The following is a 21,110-nucleotide window of genomic DNA, read 5'->3' as shown; positions in this document are numbered from 1 at the left end:
TCCAAAGCAACCATACGTATAAGAATATGTATAAGAATGAGTGCAGCTGTGTTCCAATAAAACTTTGTTTATGGACCCTGAAATTTGCATTTTATATAATTTCCATGTGTCACAAAGTATTACTCCTCTTCCATTTTTTTCCCAACCACTAGGAAAATGTAAAAAGCATTTATAGCTCATGGCTACACAGAAAACAGGGAGTGGGGGCCCAGATTTGGCCCACAAGTCATAGTTTGCTGACCCCTGACTTAAATTGTGCTTTTAAAATAGCAAAACTTTTCATTTTTTTAAGGGAGAAGTATTATGATAACTATTTACTGGTGGTTACATTTTATAGTATTTCATGGCTGTTGATCAAGTTTGCCATCTGTGTTATTTTTGAAATTACGTATTTTCTGTTTATCAGTTGGTCTGGAATACTCTACTCTCTCAATTTTGCATAAGAACTTCCTGCAGTTTTGTTGACGGACCACTGAAGAAAGCTGCAGTCTCTGGACAAGCCTAAAACACCTTTCAACCTTTTGTATGATTTTCTTTAGAGAGGTGAGGGGTGGATTTGAAAGGACAGGAACATTAAAGCCAGACAAACCAGGGTTTGAATACAACCTCTACCAATTTGTGACCTTCAACAAGTTTTACAGATCCTATGATTCAACATTTCTTCATTCATTCATTCATTTATTCAACAAATATTCACTGAATACCTACTATGTGTCAGGCCCAATGCAAGGTCCACATGAGAACACTAGTAAATGGAACACCATGTCTGCTTTCAGGGAGACTACAGATTTAAGAGAAGGCATCCACTTCTAATACAGTGATGTTATTGCAATAAGAAAGGAAGATGAGGGTGTTATGGGAAGACGAGAAGGGGCATCTGTCCCAGATCCACTGACATACTAAAGACTCCCTAGAGGTAACGAGTTCTAAACTGACACCTGATGGATGAGCAGTTGTCAGCCAGGTGAAGAAGCAGTAGGGAGTATATCCCATGCAAAGTGACTCACCTAAGGAAGGCTTACATACAAGAAGGTGGGGGGAGGGGAGCTGTTGATAACGGAAAGTTGTTTATCATGCTTGGGACCGGGTGGGCAGTGGTAGTGGAGAGAGACAAGACCAGAGGGGTGGGCAGGAGATTTATCATGGAGGGCCTGTGGGCTGGGTGAGGTGGTTTAAAGTTTACCTTGGGGACAACGAGGCAGCGCTGATGTATTTCAACTGAAGGATGGAGACTAAGACTGAAGGGGAACAAGACCAGAGGCAGAGAGACCAGACGGGAGGCTGCTTAAATAATCCATGTGAAACACAAGGGTAGCTTGAACAAAGTGAGAATGAAATTAAAGAGAAGGAAGCAGCTTCAAGAGCTTTTCTGGGGTAGAATTAATAAAGCATTGTGATTGATTATAAGAGGGACATCAGAAAAAAGGAGGGCTCCCATGTGTCTAGACTGAGAAGCTACGTGGATGGTGGCACCATTTATGCAGAAGGGGAAGTCTAACGGAGAAGTAGTTTTGGTGGGAAAATGACAGATTTATTTATAATCATACTGACCTTTCTGGGTTATTCTAAGTCTTAGAAACATTATATGTGAGGCACCCAGAAAAGTACCTGGCATGTCGTGGGTGCTTGATAAGTGGTGCCTCTTACTTTTGTTTCATTTTTTAAAAATCTATTTCAGGCCCTGTTTTGTTAAATCATGATGTTCTTTTGCTATTTAGTGTGAGCTCTTCAGAGCCACAAGAATTGCAGTTTTGTTCACCGTGCCGCACGTTTTCATGTGTGTTTCTTTCTCTCCTTCTCTTCTGCATGCTGCCTGGGGACTGGCTTCCTTGTGGTCAGCACCAATGGGCAGCGCCCAGGTGACCCCGGGGACTCCACTCTGCCTCCTCACCACAGGTGATCACCAGAGCCCTGGGCGGGTGGGAGGGGAGAGTTGCCCATGCTTAGTGGGTCCTCCAGGCCAGGTGCACCAGAGAGGAACCAGCAGTCCCTCCACCCCACCCACCCACTCATCCCTCCACCCATTCACCCATCAACCCACACATTCATTCATTCATCCACCCATCCATCCATCCATCTATGCATACACTCATCTGTCCACTCACCTATTCATTCATTCTACTAATGCTTACTAAGTACCTCCTGGGTGCCAGGCACTGTTCTAGGCACTGAGATGTACAATGATGAGCAAAAGAAGATATGTTCCAATGCCTTTCCAGGAGACGAAACAGCCATTGGTCAAAAACCTACACAAATAAATTTGCCACTTTGAGTGGTGTTACAAAGGAAAGGTACATGGTGTTCAAAATCAACAAACTCATGTGCAGCCAAGGGAGTGCTTCACAGGGGAAGTAACAGCTGAGCTGTGATCTAAGTTTGGGAAAAAGTTGACGTAACAATTCTGTGCCTAGGAAATGAGAAGCTCTCACTATGATCTCAGGTCTACCATTTGTCCTGACAATTTACCCACACCATATCAGCCCAACTTTTCCTATCTGTTAGACAGGAATAATCCCACGTACCCCTTATGGGGCACGATTTACATTGTAGACTGTACACATGCAGAGGCCTCTGAGACTAAACAAGATAATAAATGTCAAAGGAGCTGCTATGGGTATGCCCAGTCCAGAGTCTATATTTGTTTGAAGTAAATACCAGCCCCTTTCCTCAAGTACACTGTAGGTGGAGCTCATTTCACATGAATGTGTGCCATTCTTCAGAGGACGCAGAGCCACTCATGTGAGAGGTCGATGTCCATTGTGGGACTCAAAAGACAAGCCAACCTAGAGACCTCTTTATTGCAGGGTGCCTTTTTAATCCATGGGAAGTTTCTTGGAGATTTCAAACCTTTAACTGTCACCTCTCTTAAAGTCCTTGCCCAGACCATGGCCTCCAGTCTGCTAATGCCTGAATGGTCATTTTATCATGGTGGAAAAGGTGTAGCAGGCAGTGATGACATGAGTCTGGGCATCCAGTACCTTCATAGTTCACTCCTGTCCACCCCCTTTCCCAAACTCAGAGACATCACTGCTAGTGAATGTCTTAGGTTGAGTTCCCTGGACACTGAGACTGAGATGGAGATTCTTGTGCAAATTATTCATTGCAAAGTGTTCTCAGAAGAAAGGGAGGAGGATGAGATATGGCAGAGGACAAAGCTAAGGGAGGATGTGGAGACCTGCATCTGCCTGAGCCCTGGGAAAAGGGGAGATGTGGAGCAGGAAATGTACTAAAGAGTTGGTCCCACCTTGAGGCAAGGGGGCCAATATTTGTACCATGGTGTTGGTCAGCCACTGGCTGTGGGCTGCCATGGGAATGCATTACATCCTGGGGAAGTGGTTCCCTTTTGCCTAATGGTACTTCTCTAGGAAGGGAGGTATTTGTGAGCCATTTGCTGCCAGCATCTACAGCACCTGGAGAGTAGTCATACCAGCCCAGTAAAGGAGATTGGGGCTGAGCCTAAAGAGTGTCCATTATGGGTGAGTTTTGTCTCTGCCTTTGTACTGCCATGGACACCTGTACTCCAGTGTGTCACTGCAAACATTACAGGAATTTCATCTCAGCCACTCCCTGTTAGATTACCTTAAGCAAGTTGCATAGCCTTATTTCACCTGCAAAACTAATTGTCATATGTGCTTCATGCAGTTATATTAAAAATTCCATTAGAAAACGCTAGGAATGTTGTGTGCGGTCACAGCACATAGTAGGTCTTTACTGAAATCAGTCCCCAGCCCTACCTTATCAGAGGCCCTTCCCAAAGGGAGGTGGGAGTTACAGATGGACATGTGGGAGTGTGCAGATCGACAGCGGGAGAAAAGTGACTCTCGCCACTGTGCACACCACCAATTTACAGAGAAACAATACTTCTCCAGAGTGTATGCGAGCTGTTCTGTTTCTGCTGGGCCATTGTTCTCTGGGCTCTATTCAAGTCGAGCAGTCAGATAATATTTTCTTTAAACAGAGCCAATCCCATATCATGTGCTTTTGTTCTTACCTCTTGTCTTCTAAGGCGTCTGAATGTTCCTCCTCTGACAGGTTTATTTCATTGTGATCCATTTATTTCCACATGTTTCTCAGCCTCATTTGATGGGTAAGGTACCTGTGAGTGCCATCCCTTTCAAAGGGTGTTTTTGTTAATGTTCGTCCCCTGGTAGCAATAATGGCTGATGTAAATAATAACTGCCTAGGTCTGAATGATGGGGATATTAGACTTTAAGCACAGGCAGCCTCTTTTCATATCAACACCAACTCAGAGAGCTGCAGGACCACATTATGCAGCAGGGATAGGCCAGCTTTCAGAGTGAATGGAGGCTGAGTTCAGCTCTCAGCAATGCCACCTTCTGGTCTGGTGATCCTGGATAAGTTATTTTTCTTTTCCAGGCTTCATTATCTTTATTTGAAGAAATTGAAATATTAATAACCACAGTCATAGTTAATCATGAGAACTAAGTGCAGTAAGAGCTTTAACTTCTTTGCCCATCTAGCTCCAATTAGTCCTTCAGCTCTTCTGTATTTATTGGCTTATCCTTCAAGGAATTCACGCTCTATGGCAAGATTGTTCAACCCCAGCACCATTGATGTCTGGGGCCGGATAGTTCTTTGTTGGGGACAGAGTTGGAGGTGCTGTCCTGCGCACTGTAGGATGCTTAGTGGCATCCCTGCCTCTCCCCATTAGATGCCAGCAGCATGTCAACCCCAATTGTAACAACCAAATACATCTCCAGACATTCCCAAATGTGCCATGGAGACAAAAATCATCCTCCGTTATAAACCTCCAGAGCCATACTGTTTAATAGAAATAGAATTTGAATATTGTATGTAATTTTAAATTTCTTAGTTACTTGAGAAAAGTAAAAAGAAACAGGTGAAGTTAATTTTAATAATATAATGTATTTAACTCAATACAGATGCTCCTCAACTTATGATGCAGTTATGTCCCAATAAATGTATCATAAGTTGGAAATGTTGTAAGGTGAAAATGCATTTAATACAATTAACCTGCGGAACATCATAGCTTAACCTAGCCTACTTTAAATGTGCCATGTTCAAAACACTTACATTAGCCTAAAGTTGGGCGAAATCATCTAACACAAAGCCTATTTTATATTAAAGTATTGAGGAGCTCATGTAATTTATGGAATACTGTACTGAAAGTGAAAAGCAGAATGTTTGCACCAGTACTTAAAGTGCAGTCTCTACTGAATAGGTATCACTTTCTTAGCAGCATTGTAAAGTCCAAGAATCTTAAGCCTGCCTATCTTAAGTTCACAATCATCTGGTATATCCAAAATATTATTATTATAATATGCAACAGAATTAAAGAAAACAACAGATGAAAGCTATTTTACATTCTTTTTTTTGTACTAAGTCTTTAACATTTGGTGTGTATTTTACACATAGAACACTTCAATAAAATAAATTTTAAAATTCAGTTCCTCAGTTGCACCAGACACTTTTCAAGTGCTTTAAGTACGTGGCTTGGTGACTACCATTGTGGGCAGCGCAGATCTAGAGGTAACACATCTAGGGTCATCTTTGTCCCTAGTTGCTGAATAGAAATGTATGTGTAGAGAAGAGGTTCATATTCAGTTCCTTTTATTCCTTGTTGCTCTCTGGGGCTAGGGGACATTTGGCAAAATCTGGAGATGTATTTGGTTGTCACAACTGGGTGTGAGGGGCCATAGTCACCTAGTGGGTAGTGGTCAGGGATGCTTCCGTTGAGAGAAATAGGATAAAATCCTCTTTGGCTAGGACTGGGCATTTTTCTGCAGTGAGTTGACTGGAGGCTGCAGTAAAGAAGTGACCAGTTAATTAACATTAAGAGGACTCAGTCTTCCCCAGGCCCACCAGTGCAGAAATAAGGCCTCTTCTCATATACCTCCTGCAGTTCAGCCAGGCCTCAAGGAGGTGGCCTGGACCTCTGAGCCCAAGAGGAGACTGACAGTGTTCAGTCTGAAGGCCACAGTAGCTGTGCTACAGGTCATCCTCAGGGACAGATCTGACTTCATTGTCTTGGCCATGCCCCGTGCCGATTGTCAATTTTCTACAGAGAGAAGGGCTAAGGGACAAGCCCTCATCTGGAGTCCAAACTCCATTCCTTAAAACTGAGGGAACTTGGCCAGGCGTGGTGGCTCATGCCTGTAATCCCAGCACTTTGGGAGGCTGAGGCGGGCGGATCACAAGGTCAGGAGGTTGAGACCATCCTGGCTAACACAGTGAAACCCCGTCTCTACCAAAAATACAAAAAATTAGCCGGTGTGGTGGCAGGCGCCTGTATTCCCAGCTACTTGGGAGGCTGAGGCAGGAGAATGGCATGAACCCGGGAGGCGGAGCTTGCAGTGAGCCGAGATCGCGCCACTGCACTCTAGCCTGGGTGACAAAGCAAGGTTCCGTCTCAAAAAGAAAAAAAACAAAAAAACAAAAAAACTGAAGGACCTTGAGCCAGTCACTCAGTCTTTCACCTTTCTGAGCCTTACCTTCTTCATTTATGAAATAGTAAAGTTGAGTCCCTGTACAGCCAGGCCCAATCATGGTGAGGGCCAACAGAAGAAATGGATGCACTCCTAACCCAGCTCCAGGTTTGAGCAGGTATTAGATACAAATTCCCTGATTATTCCTTTATTTCCTGTGCACCTCATGTTAAAACTCTCTCATTATTTCCCTGGAAATTCTTTAAATCAGGGCCTTGGCACAGTGACAGGATTCAGGTCATCATACACTCTCTGGGAGTGCTATCGCAACTGCCCTTAAAGCAACTTTCCCAGGGACAGCTCTACTTGGACCCAGGTAGAAGGAGTTTGAGCCTTTGGGACAAAGCTGTTGAGGCCAAGAGAAGATGATGAAGCAAGGCAGCAGTCTCCCTAGGGTCATGCCCTGGGCCCTGTGAGCTTGGATACCCTGGGCCCTGTGAGCTTGGATACCCTGAGGCCTCGGTGACCCTCCAAGGGAGCATGTGCCCAGTGGAAGGGGTTGACAGATGGTGTGAGAACAGGAACCAGAGGCAGGAGAACCAGGTGAAGCTCCAACCTGAACAGCGACCATGAGGGGAAAATGCTTGGTGGAGAGAGGCGGAAGACCAGCAGCAGAGGCAGGGGCATAGCCTAGGAGAGAGGGGGCCGTTCTGAGGGACAGCAGCATTGGGAATGTCCAATAAGATGATGAAAAGAAAAATATAACAGCAAATATGTTACATACTTCCTACATGCTTTGGAATGTGCTGAGTTTCACATCATTAATTCATTTAAACTTCCCAGCAACTCTGCCAAATAGAGTACTGTTAGTCACAGTTTACAGATGAGGAAACTGAGGGTCAGATGATTAAAAATCACTCAACTCTGAAATGATGAAACTAGGATTCAAACTCAGGTCTCTCAAGACAGTCTGTAATCGTACTTACCATGCTCTGTGCCCATAGACATTAGAGAGCACCTATTCTGAGCCAGCACTGGGAAATCCCATGGCAGGGTGGTTCAGGACGGTCTCAGAAGCCACATAATTTACTATCTGAGAGGCTTTGAGCCCCAAAGTTTCCCCATTTTCTTATCTGCAAAATGGAAATACTAATAATGAGCAGTTATTGGGAAGAATCATGAGATAAGAAACTTCATTATCTTAGACTTGTGCTGTCATTATTATGATCCTAAACCCATCTTACAGATGAGCAAATTGAGGTCCAGAGAGTGAGCAGCAGGCAAACTGACCATTGCTAAGATTCAGGCAGACTGAATCTGGGCCAGACTGTAATTGGTGACTGGGCCAGAACTGTGGCTCCTGAGAAATGTGAGTGATGGAGGAAATAGGTAAGAGCCCATCAGGGCCTCAGGCCTGGGACACTTAAAGTGCCAAATAGAAGTCATGAATCAGGGCTCATCAAAGCTTTAGGATATAAGGTGGATGGCTGGACACAGCAGCACAGCAACCCTAGCTCCTGCAGTGACCCAAAGAGCAAGACTGAGAGCTGAAATGGGTGAAAGGATGTGGACATCTCTGAGCCTTTGACTTGGGTATCCTCTAGTTCCCCTTGACCAGTGCTTTGGTTGGTTCCGGAGTGCACAAAGGCCAGGGCTGTGCCAGAAGACTAGGGGCAGGGCTACAGCTGGAAGCCAGGAGGGCAGGTGACATCCAGGAACCAGGCTGATCATTGCAGAGGACCCTCCTCAGCCCTTCTAGGCAACTGCTCATATGGCTATAAGGCTGACACTACAGAATCGGGGAGGAGATGAGCCCTGGATCAAGTGCATAAGGATACTGTCCTTATCAGCAGTCTCAGAACAGATGCTCGAAGTTTGACAGACAAAAGGCTATTGGTACATCATTCCAGCTGCCATTTTCTGTTGCCAGTCTCCCCAGTGAATCAAAAGACTTAATGCAGGAGAGGCTGTCATATCCCTGTAGGGTGTTCTGTAGGAGGTGATTGTTAATGTTTGTGCTTCTTCAAAACAAATGTCTACTCAGGGAGCATATATGACTGAGGCTCTCACTGCACCTTTTTCTCTCCTGGGATATTCTCTTTAAAGCAAGGAGAAGTCAGTCTCCAGTCTTCCATTCAAACTGCCATTAAACTCAGATTCAGAAGTCAAGCATCATCCTTGTCTTCTCTTTTTCCTCATCTTCAGTATCCAATTTATCATGAAATCTGACTGATACTGCCTCTGAAATCTCTCCTGAATCTCTGTCTCCTTCTTCCTCACTGCTACAACTCATGTCTGGGACTCATAAAGTTAGTATCACAGATTCCAAAGTGGGGTCCCCATGTCTTTACATCAATCCCCTTCCAATATTTACTTCCCACTGAAGCCAGAGTGATCATCTAAAACAGTATTATTCAGGCCAGGTATGGTGGCTCATACCCATAATCCCAGCACTTTGGGAGGCTTAGGTCAGTGAATTGTTTGAGCCCAGGAGTTCGAGATCAGCCTAGGCAACATAGTGAGACCATGTCTCTACAAAAGTAAAATTTGAAAAAAAATTTAAAAAGGTCAGGCGCAGTGGCTCATGCCTATAATCCCAGCACTTTGGGAGGCCGAGGTGGGCAGATCATGAGGTCAGGAGCTCAAGACCAGCCTGACCAACATGGTGAAACCCCGTCTCTACTAAAAATACAAAAATTAGCCAAGTGTGGTGGCATGCATCTGTAATCCCATGTACTCAGGAGGCTGAGGCAGGAAAATCACTTGAACCCGGGAGGTGGAGGATGCAGCGAGCTGAGATCACACCACTGCACTCCAGCCTGGGTGACAGAGCAAGACTCCGTCTCAAAAAAAATAAATAAATAAATAAAAATAAAAATAAAAAAATAGCCAGGCATGGCAGCACATGCCTGTGGCCCCAGAACATGCCAGTGGCCCTAGCTGAGGTCAGAGGATTGCTTGATCCCAGGAGGTTGAGGCTGAAGTGAGCGTGTTCATGCCACTGCACTCCAGACTGGGTGACAAAGCAAGACCCAGACTCAAAAAAAAAAAAAAAGAAAAGAAAAGAGTCTAATCCTGATTAAAATGCTCCCAGGGCTCCGTTTGTGCTTTGGGATAACTAGCTTGAATCAAAGGCCATTTACCACCTAGTCCCTACCCCTTTTATATCTCTCCAATTTTATTTCCTCCTCAGCATCCTGTACCCCATTCAAACGGATCATGTGAGTGGTACTTGCCTTCTCACACTCTCCTCTCTTTGCTGAGATGTTCTCCCTCCATGGTTTGCCTTACTCATCCTCTATGATCAAGTTCAGACAGTTTGATCTCTGCAAAACCTTAACTGGCCCCCATTATCTCCAGATTGCACCCAGAGATAGTCAACTGGCTGGGCCAGTTGGCACAAAGAACTGCAACCCCCTCCCCCAGCCCTAAGCAAAGTTTTCTATTGAACATGGCATACGTTCAAGGTATAAGCATGTTTTGTTGGAGCTGTTTGGTTTCTATCAACTCTTTCCCTATGCCTAGCACACATTGTAGTGCTCATTCATTTGGCCCCATGCATGAATGATTTAATAAATGAGCAGATGGCTGACACTGATGGAGCATGTGCCAGACATGGTATACTCACCCCATCCCCATTTCTGCCTCCAGCCTGTGATGGTTCAAGCACCTCACTCTACTCACGTTGTACCATTTTGTTAGGCTAATTGTGAGTCACTAGTTTTCAATCCAGTATTTGAATTCCATGCAGACTCACCTGCCAAACTTCCTGGAGACTGAGTCTTCAGAGCCCTTGTCTGGAGCTCCCCCAAATCTGGTGGGACTGGTCTTGCTGAGCCCAGTGTCTGTCCTGGGATTGCATGGTGTTGGCCCAGGAGAGGTCGGGCTGGGGGCAGGAATCATGGGCAGTCATAGGGAAGACCCTGTCTTAGGACTCTGACTGTGCCGGTGTGGCAAATGACATCTACTACATCCACACTGGCCACTTCTTCTACCCTTCTCACCTCCCACTAAGAGCAGAGATGCTTTTCCATCCATCCTTTGAGAGAGGTGAACAGATCAGCTTTTAATACAGAACACAGTGATTCAGTGTTTCTGCTTTCAAAAGCCAAGGGGCAAAGGCTAGAAGAAAGAGAACATGTTCATGGTGGATTTGGCTGGAATCTCAACAATCAATGCCATGCTCGCTGCTGCTCATTTTATTACTGTTGCTTGGATTAGTTGCACTAGTCTGAAATTCCGTGCTGCGTGTTTACTGGCTCCTCTGTCTGATCCTGCTCACACTCCCACTAATCCTTCCTATAGATTGCCGCTTCCTCCCATGCCCCTTCTCTCCTTTCCAGGCACTCTGATGCTAGCTGCAAGCTGCATGTTGCAGAGCTGTAATCTGGACAAAGCTGCCCTAGATGGGCAGATCTTTGCTTCTCCTCCCCTTTCTTGCCCCTCTAAGTCAAGTAATACAGTCACCCGTTAGGGGATCCATTTGGCCAGAGTTGGTTGGAAAGAACTGAATTATGTTTCTGAGTATGAGCCTGGGGGAACCTCGGCCTCTGGTGCACCCTGCTATGCAGTTCAGACAAAGGAAGCCGAGACATATTGTCCTTCCAGAAGCCTTGTGTTCTGCTCAGTCCACAACCAAGCGGGAGCTCCCATTCCTCTTCCCACATGCTGTCTGTCCATTTGGCTGTGAACCCTGTTCGAGTTTGCATTTCATTTAGTGAAATGCGAAGCTCCTGCTCTAGCTTGTAGCCCATCCCCAGGCTGTGTGGGTCATGACTCAGCTTCACCTGGTCTTAGAAACTGAATTGTGTTCCCCAAAAAGGTATGTTGAAGTAATAACCCCAGTACCGTGAGTGGAACCTTATTTAAAAACAATATCTTTGCAAATGTAATTAGTTTAAAGTCAGAAGGGTGGACCCTAATCCAATATGCCTGGTGTCCTTATAAGAAGAGAAAAACATCATGTAAATACAGACTCATAGGGAGAAAGTCATTGACAACAGGGGTAGAGATTGGATTGATGTGTCTATAAACCAAGGAACGCCAAGCATTGCCAACCACTAACAGAAGCTAGGAAGAAGCAAAGAAGAGTTCTACCACAGTCTCAGAAGGAGCATGGCCATGCTGTCACTTTGATTTGGGACTGTTGGATTCCAGAATTGTGAGAGAATACACTTCTGTTGTTAAACCACTTGGGTTGTGGTCATTTGTAACAACAGCCCTGGGAAATGAATGCACTTAGAAATGCAGTGATCCTGAGCACTGGCCAGTGGGCAGTGGTTGAGCTTCAAGGGCTGTGCCTTTAAAGTAGACAGACCTCAAGAAAACCTTGGCCAAGAGCTGCCATCCAGAATCCCTTTGGCTCACCCCATCTCCCCTGTGAGATCCCCTTGTTGACCGTATTCTACATTTGGCCCAGACAGGTCTCCACTCTGTGGCTCTGACTCTTCCTTTCTTGGTTTAGTTTCTCTCTTTGAATAGTCTTAGCATCTGCTGCTGGTCATGCCCTGGCCTGGGCTTTGTTTCACAAGCCAGGCTGTGGTAACATGTTCTCAGTGTCCTGGGATTACATGACCTGCAGACTGTCCCTGATTTGCTCTACACTGGCTGCTCCTGAGAAGCCTCTCCTTGTCCCATTGCTGCCCTGGGACTGCTCTGAGCTTCACAGGAAGAGTTACAGTCAGGTCAGTGTGACCACAGCTCTCTCTTACCGGCTGCCTGAAGAACTCTAAAGGGACTATCATTTTGCCGCAGGGCATCCTAAAGACTATGTGTTCTTCTTCTTACATCTGCTCTTCAGACTAAACCCTTAATCCCTAGTGCAGGCCATGGGTGCTCCTGTCTGCAGCAGCTAAGCAGCTTTGAGCCTCCTGAGCTCCAGACTCAAAGCACAGATTCTACAAGCAAGGAGCCAGTACTGTCAGTGCTGAGATGACTCAGCCTCTCCGTCGTCATCAGCAGGGCAGTCTGGACCACAGGGAGTCAAGGTGGGGAGGGAAAAGAGAAGGTCACTGAGTGGTCACAGGAATGCCCCGATGTGTCCCACACCATGGATGACACGTGGAAATCAAGTTTGTGGTCTAGTTTTGCCTAAGCAGAGTTGGGCATGCCCTTTCCTGTACATACGTCTGTGTTGGTGCCCATCACTCGGCTCTGATTATTAGTTTGCACTTTCCTCTCCCCCTAAATAGTGAGCTCCAAGACAGTAGTGTTGTCTAATTAGCTCCCATGCTCAGCACCTTGGTATAGCCACTGTCGTCATTATAATCCTAGCACCACTCAGGTTAGGCAATGTCCAGGACTATTTCTAATGGATATAGTCCATGTGGAGGTCACTGGGCTTTGTCCAGTTATTTTCATGGCCATGAGCTAAATTTTATTTCTTTTTTTTTTTTTTTTTTTTGAGACGGAGTCTTGCTCTGCCACCAAGGCTGGAGTGCAGTGGCCGGCTCTCAGCTCACTGCAAGCTCCGCCTCCCGGGTTCACGCCATTCTCCTGTCTCAGCCTCCCGAGTAGTTGGGACTACAGGCGCCCGCCTCGTCGCCCGGCTAGTTTTTTGTATTTTTTAGTAGAGACGGGGTTTCACCGTGTTAGCCAGGATGGTCTCGATCTCCTGACCTCGTGATCCGCCCGTCTCGGCCTCCCAAAGTGCTGGGATTACAGGCTTGAGCCACCGCGCCCGGCCAAATTTTATTTCTGAATAAAGTCTAAGCCACACTTACGGGCCAGTTTGACCCTCACCATGGATGCATACTGACTGCCATAACACTCCTAAACTCAAGCCATAAGTTGACTCCTGATCTCTGCTTTAGCTTTGACCCCTACCTCAGCCATATCCTGGTCATTAACCTTAACTGTGGTCTGACACCTAGCCCAATCTACAAAGTATGCCCGATACTTGGTTTCTTAGACAACCTTATACCCAACTCTAGTCATAGCTTGAGGTCTTAGTCTTACCACAGACTGAATCCTCTGTCTACCCCAGCTGGGACTTGGCAGCCCTCATAGGTTAGGCCTCCTGGGCACAAGAGAAAGTAGTTGAGGTCATTGGGAGGTATAAATGGATTTCCAGCTTACCAATGGTGAAACCTTTGAAAGAGTATGCTGTAGAAGGGGTGTGTCAATAATGACTGTGTCTGGCATCAGTTGGGCATGACTGCTCTTAAATAAGTCTGTTTTGCTCTATTTCCATGGATAAAAAAGACACTTTCTTAATCGAATAAAGGAGTTTTCTTGCATCCAGAAGAGGTTCTCTATCAGAGTCTCATTTAGCCATCTTTTGTGGTGTGTGTAACGTGTAACGTGACTAAACTAGAATTTGACCTACACAGAGCATTTATAGCGTAAAACAAGGTCTATCTGGAAACATAGATTTAGGAGACCAAGCAAAATCAGCACTTGAGGAACAATTTATTTGAGTGGCCTGAGTGCTTTCAAACAATCAATTAAAGCTATTCCTGTCTCACAGGGTGCTAACCTCCATTTGAGGCTGAAAATGAGGGCAACTTCTGTCAGCAATATTTAGCAGTTTTAGTTGTATAGGCTGTGATGAAGTCAATTCTAACCTCTTAGAACTGACTGGGTAATACTGAGGAGTCTGGGATATTAGAAATATGTATCTTCTTTGCACTTAACAGTACTTATTAAATGGTCTTCCACAGCAAGGGTAGAACTATCGTTGAAAACCCTGCATCTCTGTGGTGTTTTCCAGCTACTTAATATGGACTCTGAGTTAAATTGTGACTAAAAGCAATTACTGTCATATGATGAATTCAGGCAATTTATTTATTACTTGAGAAACATCCTAGGTGATGTCACTTAGAAGAATGATGGAATAATCCTTCTCAAGTGCTCTATTATCAACCAGATCTGGTGAAGGAGGCATTGCTTTTGAGGCATGGGGAGGTAGTCAGCAGTTTAAAAAAATTAGTCACAGCGAGATCAAAGAAAGAATATTGGAGGCAAAGCAGAAAAAAAAACACCTAAATTTGAACAAGACTTGTCTCCCTATGGAATTACATGGGATTGTTTGGTTGCTAAATATCAAGAAAGATATTATAGAGAAAGCCCAGCGATTAATAATAAAACTAAATGCAACATATGAAAGGCTTGGAGGTGGTGGTTGATATACAAGAAAAGTGAAAAGGATGAGGGAACTTAAGTTAAAAAGGTCAAGTTTAAATATCATTTGAGCAAAGTCTGTATAATTTGGCTCATGTAACAAGATTCACATGACATGTTCATCAATCCCTTAGATATTAGAATAGGATACGGGGGTGCGAGGGCATGAGAGGAGATAATCTTCAAGAAAGATACATGAAATAGAACTGCATGATAGAGCGGGTGGCAAGCCCTGCAGGGACAGGCATCAATACAAAGAGATTTTAATGTGGCTGGTCAATGGAAGATTCTAGATCTAAATACGGGTCTGCTTCTTCAGATATTTGAGAAAGGACAACCACATTTCTCTGCTGAACAGTCTCTCCCCCTATTTATTAGAGTGATGACATGGTAGTACAATAGGTTAAAGAGAATAAACTGTGCTAGACTGCCAGGGCCCATGTCCCAGCTCTCCTGCTTGCTACCGTTACTTAGTCTCTCAGAGACTGTTCCCACATCTCAGAAATAGGTATAATGATGGAACCTGCTTCATAGGTGTATTAGTTCATTCCCACATTGCTATAAATACCCAAGACTGGGTAATTTTAAAAAAAAAGAGGTTTCATTGGCTCATGGTTCTGTAGGCTGTAGAGGACGCATAGCAGCTTCCGCTTCTGGGGAGGCCTCAGGAAGCTTCCAATCATGGCAGAAGGCAAAGGGGCAGCAGGCATCTTACATGGCAGGATCAGAAGCATGAGAGAGTAGTGGCGGGGGTGGGGGGGTGGAGATGCTACACACTTTTAAATGACCAGATCTCATTAGAACTCACTCACTCTCGTGAGGACAGTACCAAAGGGATGGTGCTAAACCGTTCATGGGGGATCCAACCACCTCCCACCAGGCCCCACCTCCAACCCTGGAGATTACAGTTCGACATGAGGTTTGGGTGCAGACACAGATCCAAACCATATTGATAGGGCTGTGAAGATTAAAAGAGAGAATATATTTGAAGGGCTTAAAACAGCAGCCTGGATTGTAATAAGAGCCCTAAATGTGTTACCTCTTTATTGTTCATTGTTAATACTCCGCATGGGGTCAAATATCCTGAGCCTTCTGTTTCCATCTTCTGGAAGAACTCAGTTTCACACCTGGCTGTCCTGAAAGCCAAAATTTCTCCATGTTGGCCTCGGCTTGGCTAAAATCAAGATGCAGTACTGGACATTCTCCCTGACTTACAAGTCCACACACCCCTCAAAAGTGGCAGAGAGAGGTGAGGCCAGCATCACTTGCTTATAAGGAGCCCACGCTGGTCCTTGGCCCGTTTGGTGTCATATCCATCCTTCACTGTTGCCCTATGCTCCTGGGCGTGTAGGTGACCCCTGCATGGGACCCCCATGACTGCTGGCTTCTGGGTTTGGCTAATGGGAGACTTTAATAAGATATGGTAAAGCTGGAGGAAGGGAGGGGCCTTCTTTCTCTTGGGCTCAGGCCCCTTCTTCAGCAGTGACTGTGTCTACTCCATGGCTTCAGGTGTCCAGATGGGTTGACCAGAGTTCCGCTTCTGTTGGGTGATCCTTACCTCTGGGCTCTGAGAACTCCACTACCTCTTTTTGTTTCTCCAGTCTGGGCTGGGTAGTGGCTTCCTGATACTACTGCCCTCTGAGTTTCCCCACCATTGTCTCCTAATCCCTGTGTACTAATTCTCTAGTAAATTTGCTCTGTTTTAAAAGTTAGGAGTGGTTTCCTATTCCTGGTTAGATGCTGTCTGATGTGAGGCTGTGCTAGTTTCTAGTGATTATTTCTTCCTTTTTTAAGTGGTAAGGGTGGGAGTGGGGGGAACCTGATTTAATCATCTAGTCTATTTTTTTTTTTCCTGTATCAACATCACGCTAGTGTAAAGTATCTGAAATACACTTTTTTTTTCATTTAAAAAAAAAAAGTCAGCAACAGCATTTGTTTCTCCCCAGGCTTGTCACACCCCTCCTGTTTGCTACGATTTCAGTCCTCAAAGACTGCCAAAGTAGTTCATGATCACAATTACAAATACTCTCAATGCCTTGGGATGCAATTTGTAAAGTCTAGAGGCTTGAATCTAATGAAGTATCCAGATGCTCTCCTGCCAACTTCTTTTCTGTCTTGGACTTTAATTCCATCTTAAAAATAATCTGCTATTCTGAGAATTTGTTTCCAGCAAAATCAAGAAGGTTTATGGTGCTTACCTGACTTGAGAAGAGCCAGAAAATTGCCCAGCATCCTCATCTTTTCCCTGTTAGCTCCTCTTGGCAAAACCCCCATAATCAGAGATGCCTGTAATGCTTAAAACCTTCACTGGCATAGAAGTACCAGATTAGAGTCAGGGTTTCAAAGGCTTTCCCTACTGGGTGCCAGATACATACAAAGCCAGAGTAAAGACAGAAAAACTCTTCAACAAAAGAAGTCATTCAGTAGACAGGGGTAAACTGCCAGCAAAGTAAGATTTGCCTCTGATAAGCCACACTGGGGATAATATGCCCTTGGATAGCTGAGAAACAACTGTGTGTTTTAAAGAGTACAGCTTTTAGGAATTGTGTCCCTGAGAGCTGACTTGCTTTCTTTACCGTCAGCGATGATCACCAGCATGGGTTATGCATCCGTTGGGATTTACTTGGTTTTATCCGTTGCAATTAGATGTTCTTGATCTGTAACTCCTATTTTTGCTCCATATCTTTACAAGGAAAATTCTCTGAAGTAAAACTCTGGAATTGGGCCTGTCACCAGTGAGAACACTTCAGAATGAATCATTAATCATTAATTGCCAATCCCTTGTTGCCAAATTATGTTATTGCTGCCATTAAGTCATCCAGATGTAAGCCTGATATGGGCCTTGCCTATATGAGGAAAGTTAAGTGAATCACTCTGGGGGCTCTGCCTTTATCCTGAGGGTTGGATGAACTTAGACAGCAGGTTACAAGGAGGCATTGCCCCAGTCTCTGTCATCTACAGTTCATAGACATAGAAAACCCTCGTACTACCCTGGAACCAGTGCTAAGGTCACATCATCACTGTGCCCCATATGTGAACAGTTCTTCAGAGTTTATCAAGCCTTTTTCCCTCCATTATTACATTTAATTCTTAGAAAATCCCTGCGTGAACTTGGCATTTCTCATTATTTCATAAATGAGAATATCAAATCACATTGTGGTTAACAGGTTTGATCAAGGTCGCATAACCCATTAGTGATGGCATCTAGACGCAAGCTTGCATATTTCCAATGTGAAACCCAATGCTTTTGACCAGTCTCATAAAACCATAGTATCTTGACATCAAAAGGAGCATAAGAAGTCTTGTCATCCCTTCTGCTTTAGGGGGAGCAGAGGATGTTCCAGCCAGCTCTTGTCCTTGTTGATGACACATTTCCCTGCCTTTGTGGGTGACATGGGGAGGGTCAGAGTGAGGGGGCAGGAATAGACTGCATGGGAGTCCCATGGCTCTAAAGATAATAGGGAGAATTCCTCTCACCGAGAGTATGAGTATTACTGGAATTAAGGGGAACCAAGTTGAGGTAAGAGATGACGTCAGAGAAAAAGGTCAGCATCCTGTAGATGTGATATCCTCATGGCTTAGTTTTGCATCTAGGAAGCCAAGGAGATGAGAACAGAGACAGAGTAAGCAGGTAAAATGAAGGGCTGACTCTGGTGCAGGACTTTGGAACCATAATGACCTCATCCTCTCTCTATACCATGATGCTGCAATGAAAGGTTCTGGGCTTTAGCCTCAGCTGAATAGCTCTTCCACATTCAAACGTTTCCTATGTTGATTCCTCATCTACCCCCTGTCACTTCTACCCAGTGATACAGCTCTTAGCTTTCAAATTAAAGGGACCAAATCTACTCCATCTTCCACAATGGCCCTTTATCTAAAGGCAAAAATTAGGTCTCATCTGAATCTTCCCTTCCCTAAGATGAAAAATCCTGATTTGGAGTGATATACCTTCAAAGTCAATAATCTCTGTATCATTGTGCATCTCAATCAATGTATACCTGAATCATGTAGAGACCTTGTTACAATGCAGCTGCTGATTTAGTAGGTCTGGGGTGGGGCTCAAAATTCTGCATTTTTTATAAACTCCCAAGTTTTGCCAATATTCTGGTTGATGGACCACTTTTTGAGTAGCAAGGCTCATGGCCTGTCTTCAGTCTGCAGGTCCCTTTTGAGAGGTCGAGTTCATAGCTGGACAGGACTCACCAGAGTGTTCTGACCAGTGCAGAGTAGAGCAGGACAGCGCTGCCCTTGTTAGATCTCAGTAATCCTTGGGGAAAATCAGCTGGGAGTGTTGCTGGGTAGCAAGGGAAGAGGCAGCAGAGAGACAAAACATGGCAACTGGACCCTATGTAAGGAGCTAATATTGAGGGAGGGAAGTAGACCTTAATAAACCAAGGGCCATGCCTTGTGCACCAGGTTTCCATATGTAAGAGCAGACAGGTAGCACATTAAAAGCAAGATTAAGACTCTGGGCTGGAGCTAGGAGACTGGATCCTTAGCCATCACGGCATTTGGGGAAAGAGGAGAGAGCAGGATGCAGCAGCAGCTGCTTTGAGAACCGGTCTGCCTTTGGGAGTGCTCAGAGGACACAGCTGGCTGTGCCGTAAGGTCAGGCATGCAGCGTGATGTTGGAGAGGGAGTCTCCTGTCAGTGCAAGCTGAGTTCACAAGATTATTTTTGATGATCACATCATACAGGGGGCTCAAGTAGAGCCTTAAAGCTTCTCCAATTGGAGAACTTTACCTTCTGGTGCCTGCCTAGATGCCAATTCTGATTCGCTTGGCCTATTCTTAGATTGGGTCCTCTGGAGGGTAAAGATGAGGAAGATGCATCCAAATTCCTCCTCTTTCTCTCAGTTCCCAAATTCCCAGTCCCTGCTTAATAAACCAAAGTCACCCAGAGTCAGAGACAGCTTTTTAGGGACTCAGACTGATACTAAGCCTGACTCTCATGGAAAGGGTAGGCTTGGGGTAAAAGTAATGCAGGTGTTATCCCATTGAAGGGCTTCCAGTGGGATAGCCCTCTGAAAAGTCCCTTTTTATTTTAGGGCCACTGAGTCAGACAGATAGCCTTCTATGTGTACCTACTGCTGGCATCTGTGAAAGCCCACCGCATTCCCAGGGACCCCATCAGTAGCCAACCCTGATGTGCTCGCTTATGACTCCCATCACAGGTCACATTCTGCTCCACTGAGCATTTAAGATATAATCCCTGTGGACAGACCTGACTCTGCCACAAAAGCAGGACCCTCCCATCCTCTGTCCATCCCTCAGATATAGGAGCCACACATGGATGCTATCTTGCCTTTAGTCCAATTTTCTCTATCCCTGTATCACCTGTCAACCCTGTCAACACACTTCCACTATGAACAGAGGCACAAATCTCCAGAGACTAGGGCAAGTTCCCCTAAAGAATGCCAAAGCCAAAGCTGGATTTTCCCTATCCCAGGGAATGTTCACATTCCTGTATCTGATGTCTGGTTAGACCAGTCAAGCGTGGATTTTTCTAAAAACCTCACTGTGTAAAGTCTGTGATTTTAGCTCTGCTACCTGTTGGCTGAACTCATTGAATTTGTCTAAACCTCTGGGCTCTGGACTTTCAGACACCCTCTCCAAATCCCCTGAATGTTCTTTCATGGCCCTCAAGTATGTTCTTTTGTAGGTTTACGGTCATTGCTGAAGCTGCTTCTATTTAGGAATGTCTTGGAATTCTTTTGGGAAAAGTTTTCTAATACTCATCCAAGATCTTCACTTTCCTTCATGTGTGGACTTGATTCTACCCTGGGAACAGCCTTTGACACAGTTGGTCATGCCCTCCTTTTTGAAACATTCTTTCCTCTTGGCTCTAGGATGCTATACTCGCCCAGGTTTACTTCCTAACTGTGTGGTCACTCCTGTTCCCCATTCAGGCTTATCTCCCTCTACTCACTAAATATTGCAGACCCTCAAGTCTCTGTTCTAGGTCTGTTTTTCCTTACACTCTTTATTCTCTCCCAGGGTGATTTCATCAACAGGCCCCCATGCTTCAAATACCGTCTGTGTATGTATGACTCACACATTTTTGCCTCCAGCTCTGACCTTTAATTTAGAGCTCCAGATCGCATTTTTGACTACATACTTTTCTGGAGTATATCTCAAGCTCAAGTTGCCCCAGATATATTTCCCCCCTAAAGCTTTTCTTTTTCCATTGTGTCTGGAACCTGTAAACATTACTGTCATCCACCCTATCACGCAAGCCAAAGATTTGTGGTCATTCTTGACAGCTCTTTCTCCTTTATTTCCCATATCCAAGCCATCAACAGATTTTATCTATAGCTATTTCAAGTAATTATCTCTTAAATCACATCTGTCTATCTTCACTGTCATCACCTGAGTCTAAGCAACTATCAACTCCCATCTGAATGCCTGCAGTGATCTCAAAACTCATTTCACCAATCCACTTTGGTTCCACACTAAAGCTGGAATGATCTGTTGGAAATACAAATCTGACCATATCATTGCTCCTTGAATAACACTTAAATGGTGCCCTGTGTTCCTTAGGTTAAAGAACAAAAGCCCTTATTGGGGCCATAATATCCTGTGT

General features: G+C 44.9%; 1 protein-coding gene across 1 annotated transcript in view; it reads left to right on the top strand.

Moving 5' to 3' along the window:
- PTPRT (protein tyrosine phosphatase receptor type T) overlaps positions 1-21,110 on the top strand; it is an 812,457-nt gene that overhangs the window by 623,081 nt on the left and 168,266 nt on the right. Inside the window, exon 14 of the mRNA XM_030915349.1 lies at positions 1,840-1,896. Within this exon, the coding sequence (XP_030771209.1) occupies positions 1,840-1,896 (57 nt within the window). The remainder of the gene's footprint in view (positions 1-1,839; positions 1,897-21,110) is intronic.

The sequence above is a fragment of the Rhinopithecus roxellana genome, chromosome 13, assembly GCF_007565055.1.
Source record: "Rhinopithecus roxellana isolate Shanxi Qingling chromosome 13, ASM756505v1, whole genome shotgun sequence".
NCBI lineage: Eukaryota > Metazoa > Chordata > Mammalia > Primates > Cercopithecidae > Rhinopithecus > Rhinopithecus roxellana.
Note: the sequence above shows the minus strand (reverse complement) of the source record. Positions and strands in the feature narration are given on the sequence as shown.